Genomic DNA, 9,757 nt, shown 5'->3' with positions numbered 1-9,757 from the left:
CTTTCTGGCTCGGGTACGCGATAGTGAGTTCGCGTTTTACACAATCACTATACGCTTTACCTTCACGCTGATGGTCCGTGTTCACGAACGGCGCGGCACGACAAAATGGCCGCGAGAGAGGGGTCGATATCGGGATCGAGCTCCCTGCGCTGAGTTATTGAGAAGTGCTCGCTTGCACTTACGCTCGGTTATCACAACACTTGTCGCAATCACGATACCCGGGCTGACTGCAGGTGACGGTCTCGTTCGCCGTCTGTACGGTCTTTTAGATGAGGATCACGGTACCGCACGCGGTGATCACGTGATCTGTTTATGTTCGTTGCCCACTCGATTGCGGGCGACAACTCGTCAATCTCGTCTGACGAGAGATATTGCGCGACGACTAATGCCGCTCGCGACAACACTTGTACGCTCGCAACTACCCTCGCACAGGGCGTCTCGCGTTCCCAAATACCGAATTCCTCGCAGTCGGAAAACGGCTCACTCTTCGCGGCACGAGCGAAAGAGCGATTCGAGATGTTTCACGCGGCGATCTCACGGATGCGGCTCGCGATGAAACTTGATTACGGACTTCACGCACTGGCGGTCGAGACCACTCCCGATAGGCACAATGTCGCGAACGCCCGGCTCGATGTTTCTCTTTTCGCGGCAGAGAACAGAAGAGAGCGCGGATCGATATCGATTATCCTTCGTCCCGATAGGAGACTCTCGGCGGGGGCATGGGCCTCACGAAGGGCGAATCACATCGATCCGCGATGTAACGCGTTGCGCGGTATACATATTTCGGAATACGCGTGCGCGTTTTGCAATCGCGCTGTCGAAACGGTAGCGCGATACTCGGGTGATCTCGGATAAGGTCGAGTCAAGCCCGAGGGTTGTTTGTGCTTGCGCCAGGGGCGATTACTTTCGCGACAGCGCCCTGCCACCTGATTTTCCCTTAATCCTAAACATACCGCCCGCCTCGAAGCTTTAGTTTCGAAATTTTCTGACTTCGAATGTGATGAAGTTCGAGGAGGTCGATATGTGAACGCACGAAATCTTATGAGCTAATCGAACGCAAACTTACATACTGTCGCAGAGCTATATTTACAAGACTGAAGCAATAAGGTTAACAAGAATATCGCACGAACCGCCCGCCGTGGCAGACAGATCAGCGACGCGAAGGCTGAAGAGAAGTCGAATCGCTACTAGAAGTCTCGTCAGAACGCGTCTCACAGTCAATCGGCAGCAAACACAGTTTTACTATCGGCCGGGTATACTCGGACGTCGCGGTTTTGACATTCGCAACACGAATCAATCCATCGGAACCGGCGTGGCACTGGGTAATTCGACCAAGCTCCCATTTACAAGGAGGCAGTGTGGCATTCCGCAATAAAACGAGCTGCCCAACTTTCACGGGCGTTTGCAATTTTCGCCATTTAACACGCTGCTGCAACGTGTTAACGTAATCTGTTTGCCACAATTTCCAAAAGCGCTCGGTCAAATGTCGAACTCGTTGCCACCTCGACAACCGATATTCATGCAAATCTAATAGCGATGGCTCCGGATTGACCGTGATCGCCGATCCGATTAAAAAATGTCCGGGCGTTAAGACCTCGTAATCATTGAGCGTATCTTTCAACGGAGCGAGAGGACGCGAATTAAGACACGCTTCGATTCGGCACAACAAAGTCGTAAGCTCTTCGAACGTGAGCGTGTGATTCTGGAGTACCCGACGGAGATGATGTTTCACGCTCCGGACTCCGGCTTCCCATAAACCACCGAAATGTGGCGCAGACGGGGGAATAAAATGCCATTGGACATTATCGGAAGCGGTGGCGTTGAGAAAATTCAGATCATTAACGGCTGCGCGATATGCTTGGTATAACTCTTTATTGGCTCCGACAAACGTTGTCCCGTTATCGGAGTACATTGACTTCGGCAATCCTCGACGAGCGCAAAATCGAGAAAAGGCGTCTAGAAACGCGGGTGTGGAATAATTTCCTACTAAGTCTAAATGGATCGCGCGGGTTGCAAGACACACAAACAACGCGATATACGCCTTTCGTGAACTAATTCCGCGGCCACCGGAAGCGCAAACTTGTACGGGTCCCGCGTAATCGAGACCGCAATGTGAGACACTGCGCGATGGCGGAGACACTCGCAGGGTAGGAAGATCTCCCATGAGCTGCTGGGGCACGACCGCCTTTTCACGCGTGCAAACCACGCACTTATGAATTATCGATCGGACCGCGCTTCGAGCTCGTAAGATCCAAAAGTCCTGTCGCAGTGTTGCGAGCGTGAGCTGCATGCCTGCATGAAGCATTCGCGAATGAGCTTGCCGAACGAGTAGAGTCACTAACGGATGTGACGCGAGTAAAATTGGATGCTTAGAATTAAACGAGATCGGAGCGTTTTTCAAACGTCCTCCGACTCTAAGCAATCCCTCGTGATCCACAAATGGATTTAACGATAAGAGCGGACTTTTAGCATTTAATGGTTTGTTGTTCGTATACACAAATCGATGTTGCCGCCACGGGTGAATGACAACTGGCAAATCGGGTTGAAGTTTAGGACCCGAGAGAAGATGATCATTCAATGATGATCCGTTAGAAGAGGGACATGACGCGTTGTAAACGACACGCAGATGCGTAGTTTTACTGTCTTCCCGGATAACGGGATGATGCGGAATGAAAACGCATTGCGTATCATTGGAGTCGGAAGCGGGCACTTCCCTCATGTGCCCGAGAGCTTCATATTCGCGAAGAAATTCGGAGTACTCGTCCCGTTGCGCAGGATGAGCATCGAATCTCCGAATTAACCCGTTAAGATATTTCTCGGCGATAGCGCGAGAATGTCCGATTTCGATCGGAGGGCCTTCCTTAAATGGAAGACGTACAATATAGCGTCCGTCAGGACAGCGCGAATGAGTGAGGCGAAAATGCTCTTCGCACTTTTCGTCCTCGGGAGTGAGAGTCATCTTTCGCGGAATCTCTTCGACCTCCCAAAACCGTCGGAGTTCCTGATCGAGCGACAAGGAATTGAGACTGTGATGAGCATTCACAGTATACGAAGGTCGATCGTGTGACGAGTCAACCGAGATGGCATGTGAGGCCACCTGACTAGAAGTGATAGGTCCCGATATTACCCATCCCAATATCGAATTTTGAGCGATAGGCTGTCCCACCGCCCTTTTTCGAATTCCGTCTTTAATGAGAGCGCTATACAATTCCGCGCCTACGATAATGCTAATGGGATCTGCGCTCATGGGGTCGTGGTCAGCCCATGGGAGATCCTCGAGATGAGCCAACGTCGCCTTGAGCGGCAAACGTTTTGGCGCGTATGCCGTTAGCGATTTCAAAATTAATGCGGTCGTCGAGAATGCCGGAGTCTGTTTACCTTTCGGCGAGATCGTTATTCGCGCGGCATATCGATACGTCCCGGCATTTACACACCCGACGGCCGAAACCGAAGTTGGCATTCGAACTCTCTTCAGCCGTAAACACTGCGCGAGTTTCTCAGTTATAAAGGTCATTTCGGAGCCTTGATCAAGCAAGGCTCTTACAATCACAGAACGGCCCGAAGACGCGCTAACGGTAAGCCAAGCTGTCGCGAGCAAAACATGCGAACGAGTAGTGTGCGAAGACGCAAACAATGAGCTCACTTCGCTACTGGGCGTTTCACTTTGTTTCGGCGTGTCGGTTGACGCCGTGACCTCTGCGGGTTTCGAGGAAGAGTCGGAATCTACATGGAGCAACGTGTGATGTTTTCTCTGACAAAGACGGCATGAATATTTACTGGAGCACGTTTTTGCCCCGTGATTTGAACTTAAACAGTTGAAACACCGTTTCTCTTTCTGCACAAGTTCTCGCCTCTGATTCGGACTCTTCTCGGTAAATTTCGGACAAACGTAGAAAGCATGCTTCGCTTTACACAACGAACACGGCGGAAACGATTTCGCGCACACGTTAGCACTAATCCTTTGCGCATTCGAATTTTTCGCTTTATCGGAGGAAGAAAGGGGGAGCTTCCAATTTTCGAGAGCTCGGATTCGGTTATCCAAGAATTTTTTAAAGTCATCGTATGACGGAGGATGTCGAGCTTCACCAAACTTTAAATTCCATGCCTTTCGCGTAACTGCATCGAGTTTTTGTGACCCGAGACTGATGAGAATATCGCTCCATAACTCTTCAGGCGTGCGATTCAATTTGTCGAGAGCTGCAACGGCGGAATTTATTTTATCGCGTAATGATTGCAACTCAAGAGCGGATTCTTTCGCGACCGCTGGCAAATTCAGCAGCGTCGACATGTGAATATTGATCAAACGACGTTTGTCTTCAAATCGCGCGTTTAACGTACTCCACGCAATGTCGAAATTCTCCGCGGTAACACTGATATCGTTCACACACTCAAGAGCGCGACCCTGAAGGCATGAAATGAGATAATGCATACGCGAGAAATTTGAGACGTCTTTATTATTAATTATAAGAGACGCAAACCGATCACGAAAGCTCTCCCATTCCTCGTACTTCCCGTCAAACGGAGGAAGGTTTATCGGCGGAAGATGAGACAAAGAAAACGCGGACGACGGACTTGTGGGGAAATGCGGCCCGAAACTGACAGACTGGTTCGGACTTACATACGGATCCAATTCCTCCAGACACTCGTGCATGTAGTCCAAGGCGGTCCTGTACTTCTCCTCGTAGACCTCATAATGTTGATCCTTGAAGTACTCGTGATTTACTCGTTCCGCAGCAGGAATAGCGGCTCGAAGGGCGAAATGTCCATCCTGGATTGTTGCACAGACGTCCTTCAAATCAGTGATGCGACTACGAATCTTGGCTATCGTCAAGTTTTTCTGGCCAATCTTCTTGAAGTTTTCGAGCGCGCGATTGACGGTTCGCAATCGCTGTGACTGCTTGTCGAGCAGCTGCTCACTCATGGTGCCGGTCAATGTGCTTGATTAACCCTTTCTCGCTACGAGAATTGCCTCGATCCGGCTCGAAGGACCAGATGTTTCGTGCGCGACCGAGGTACCCTCGGGACACGAAGAATGCCGGAACCACCCTGTCCAGGGCGCGGGGCAAGAACCAAGGAGGTAGCGAAAAGAGGGTTCAAAAAACGCTCGCCGGGTTTTCTGACAAACACACTTTATTGCACATAGAGTACTTCTCGCATTCACGCACCCGAGCACCCGGAGCATTCGCGGGATGGCGGGACGGAAATCTTGAGTCGCTCCTTCTGTCTGCGTGGCTCGCGAAACGGAAATCTTGTAGAACGGTAGATAACCGCCCTCGCGTTCGGAGATCTTGCTCGCGGTCAACGGAAATCTTGGCGCGAAGCAGACGAGCGACCGCGGTCACGAGGCGCGAGATGCTCAGGCTTTCTTTCTGGCTCGGGTACGCGATAGTGAGTTCGCGTTTTACACAATCACTATACGCTTTACCTTCACGCTGATGGTCCGTGTTCACGAACGGCGCGGCACGACAAAATGGCCGCGAGAGAGGGGTCGATATCGGGATCGAGCTCCCTGCGCTGAGTTATTGAGAAGTGCTCGCTTGCACTTACGCTCGGTTATCACAACACTTGTCGCAATCACGATACCCGGGCTGACTGCAGGTGACGGTCTCGTTCGCCGTCTGTACGGTCTTTTAGATGAGGATCACGGTACCGCACGCGGTGATCACGTGATCTGTTTATGCTCGTTGCCCACTCGATTGCGGGCGACAACTCGTCAATCTCGTCTGACGAGAGATATTGCGCGACGACTAATGCCGCTCGCGACAACACTTGTACGCTCGCAACTACTCTCGCACAGGGCGTCTCGCGTTCCCAAATACCGAATTCCTCGCAGTCGGAAAACGGCTCACTCTTCGCGGCACGAGCGAAAGAGCGATTCGAGATGTTTCACGCGGCGATCTCACGGATGCGGCTCGCGATGAAACTTGATTACGGACTTCACGCACTGGCGGTCGAGACCACTCCCGATAGGCACAATGTCGCGAACGCCCGGCTCGATGTTTCTCTTTTCGCGGCAGAGAACAGAAGAGAGCGCGGATCGATATCGATTATCCTTCGTCCCGATAGGAGACTCTCGGCGGGGGCATGGGCCTCACGAAGGGCGAATCACATCGATCCGCGATGTAACGCGTTGCGCGGTATACATATTTCGGAATACGCGTGCGCGTTTTGCAATCGCGCTGTCGAAACGGTAGCGCGATACTCGGGTGATCTCGGATAAGGTCGAGTCAAGCCCGAGGGTTGTTTGTGCTTGCGCCAGGGGCGATTACTTTCGCGACAGCGCCCTGCCACCTGATTTTACCTTAATCCTAAACACAAATTGTTTGAATTTTTCACTTACGCCGTGAACATTTTGACATAGTTGAAAATACACGTTCTCGACGCAATGTTCTAGTTCGAACAGAAAGAGTACAGTTGACGGTTTCAGGTACAAGCTGGTGCCGCACGACGTCAATTTTACAATATCTGCGTCATGTATTTTAACAAGCTCCAGATCGCGAAACGTTAGCGATGATGGTGCCGATGACTGCACGAGTCGCTGTATATCTGCATGTTTTTCGAGAATGTCACCCACGTTGCATGTGGCAGAATTATCCGATTGCCTCGGTTATCGCCAATAAGTATATCCACAGAGGACATAGGTCCCGCGCTGATTCCAACATCCAAAAATTTATACGCTGTTGACGTCAAGGCAAATCCAAAATACGCGGCGTGTAGTAGGGTTTATCAAAACTGAAAAAATACAATTATATGTTCATAAAAGTTTTTTTTTGCACAAGTATATATGAAAATTAGCGGTACTTACTCATTGTGCTGTTTCTCACACGTTTCGTCTTGAATCGGAACGTAGTAGTTCGCACCGTGAGTGTTCATCGTATTTGGAGGCTGTTTATTGCAACTAACTCGAACCGTATCGAACTCTCGACTGCGCTCTAGAATCCTCGTAGACCATTTATACATACCCAAAACTGCAAATCTTGCAAAAATAGCGCCAATGTACGGCTGCTGCATGGTGACCACCACCACAATCCACATATACGTTAAATGTGATATCTTTGTCAAGAACATTCGTGATGAGATCACCTCATCGGGCATCAAATATGATTTCTTTTCAAGAGCATACGTGTCTCACGATGATTTCATCGAACACATGCAAAACTGCAAATATTGCAATTTCGGATAAGTCAATGGAGCTTTATTGTTTTTAAGAACATGTCGCGACGTGTCTCGCGATGATTTCATCGAACACGTGCAAAACTGCAAAATTTGCAATTTCGCATAATTCAATAGAGCGTTATTGTTTTGAAAAACATGTCGCGACATGTCTCGCGATGATTTCATCGAACACGTGCAAAACTGTAAATTTTGCAAATAGCGCCGATGTACGGCTGCTGAGATGAAATTAGATACGATAAGCAAACGATGCATTATTAGTAGAATATAAAATGACAAATCTGGAGGATACGCTCAATAGTCGAAAACTAGAAGTCGCGAGTGCAACAAATGGCGTTAGCACGAGGATCGTGCAATAACATGGAGCAAGAGTTGTTGAAGCAATCCACTCTGTTAAATTCGAGGGAAGACTTTGCCGCGTGGGAGCAACGATGTGACGAGTTTATCGAATCATTGGAAGAACAAAGCCAAATTAAGCGGCCACGATTATCAATCGATCAGTCATCGATCGGCCTCAAACAGTCATTGGTCGCATGTATCGCAAGACTCGAAGGTTGAAAGACTTGGTACGTCAACGTTTCGTACATGTGGGTGCGGGATACAGTGCGAGTGAGACAGGACTCAGATGGCGCGAGATAGATCCAGCTTTTGAAAGCCGTATATTGACTGGTGCGGTGATAAATTTCAAACACATCGACCCTCGTCAATTTCTTATAAATGCGAGAGAAATTGTACTCAGTCATGTGCGGAACGTCGTGCAGCGATATAACAATGTAAAAATTAACACAGTGTTTAATGGTGAATTTGTTGCGGGTGACAAACGCGCAAATAAAAGTATCGCAACGAGAAACTATGAACTCTTTCGTGAGTCCGATCTGCATGAGTGGTACAAGAGACACGTCATCGAGCCTACTTTAGCAAAGCTGGAGGAATTCTAGGAACGTGATAGCGGATGGGCGTTGTCGCGTATACTCAATTTAATGGTAAACGAGAACAAATATAATCCATTGCGCGCGGGGTGTTTTGTGGAAATACCGCAAGAAATTAAAAAGAAGAAGGCGGTGATAAACGTGCAATCAATGGACAATGCATGTTTCGCATGGTCAGTGGTGGCTGCTCTGTATCCATCCGAGAGACATACAGATCGGAAATCGTCGTATCCACATTACACGTCGGTGCTAGATTTTACTTACATTGAGTTTCCAATGACGTTGAATCAAATTAAACGGTTTGAAAATTATAACAACATCTCCATCAACGTGTACAGCATCGAGAAAAAAAACAAGAAACTTGCTATCATGCCAATACGTGTTACTGACCGAAAAATGGACAGACACGTAAATCTGCTGTACATGCATAACGACAACGTGGGACATTTTGCATGGATCAAGAACCTATCCCGCTTCGTGAGCTCGCAAAATAATAAATAAACATGGACACACAAAGTACATTTGCGATCGGTAAGTACCTATAGTTCTTTTAATAATATATAGAATACTTTGTGTATAAAAATTTATAATATTTGCGTTTATTTTTGCAGATGTTTGCACTACTTCAGCTCCAACAAAAAATTGGCTGCCCACACCGTCGACTGTCAGGAGATGAACGACTGCGCGATCAAGTTACCGAGCGATAACGACAAGTGGTTGGCCTTCAAAAATCACAACAGGAAGGAACGAGTTCCGTTTGTCGTATACGCCGACCTGGAATGTGCCCTGGAGAAGATGGAAGCGGATCCGGAAAAGTCCAGGTACACATATCAACATCATCGCGTGTTTAGCATAGGGTACTACGTGCGTTGCTCGTACGACGAGTCGTTATCTATGTATCGGTTTCGTCGCGATAAGGATTGCGTCGCGTGGTTCGCCGAGGAGCTAAGACGTTTAGCTCACGACGTAAAGACCATTTTGTCCACTAATATACCCATGGCAGATTTCACGCGAGACAAGTGGGAAAAGTTTAACAGTGCAACGCACTGTCACATGTGCGAAGAACCGTTCGAGCCAGACGACGTGCGAGTACGCGACCATTGTCACCTGACCGGTCGATACAGAGGTCCCGCGCATTTGAATTGTAACTTAAATTATAAAGATTCGCATTGCATTCCCATAGTGTTTCATAATTTATCGGGCTATGACGCACATTTTATTATAACTGAAATAACAACAGCATACGAAGGACATGTAAATTTACTCCCGATCACAAAAGAAAAATATATTTTGTTTACAAAAAACGTTCAAAGCACTGAAGATAAAGATAAGAAAACGTGCGTCAAATTGCGATTTATCGATTCGTACAAGTTTCTCACCTCTAGTCTCGACAAATTGGCATCTTATCTCAGCAAGGATAAACTGCGAATATTGCAACGCGAATTTTGTGAATTATCCGCAGAAAATTTTGATTTGCTGACACGAAAAGGCGTATTTTCATATGAATACAATGACTGCGTCAAAAAATTGCAGGACTTGTGTTTACCACCGCGCGACTCATTTTACAGTTCATTGACAGGTGACACCGTATCCGAGAGCGATTACGCGCACGCCGTCGACGTCTGGCAGCGGTTCTCCATTCGAACGCTCGGTGA

At 48.3% G+C, this 9,757-nt stretch overlaps 1 protein-coding gene across 1 annotated transcript; it reads right to left on the bottom strand.

Annotated features, from left to right (window-relative positions):
* Positions 1-1,830: 1,830 nt before the first annotated feature.
* Positions 1,831-4,921, bottom strand: LOC143907691 (uncharacterized). The gene is made up of 3 exons (XM_077424574.1): positions 4,619-4,921; positions 2,081-4,402; positions 1,831-1,956 (listed from the first exon to the last, which is right to left on the bottom strand). The coding sequence occupies exons 1-3, from the start codon at positions 4,919-4,921 to the stop codon at positions 1,831-1,833; spliced, it is 2,751 nt and encodes a 916-aa protein (XP_077280700.1).
* Positions 4,922-9,757: the final 4,836 nt, after the last annotated feature.

The sequence above is a fragment of the Temnothorax americanus genome, unplaced genomic scaffold (assembly GCF_048541705.1).
Source record: "Temnothorax americanus isolate GAGA-0224 unplaced genomic scaffold, ASM4854170v1 Scaffold86, whole genome shotgun sequence".
NCBI classification, from domain to species: Eukaryota; Metazoa; Arthropoda; class Insecta; order Hymenoptera; family Formicidae; genus Temnothorax; species Temnothorax americanus.
The sequence above is the reverse complement of the archived record's forward strand: the minus strand, read 5'-3'. Positions and strand labels throughout refer to the sequence as shown.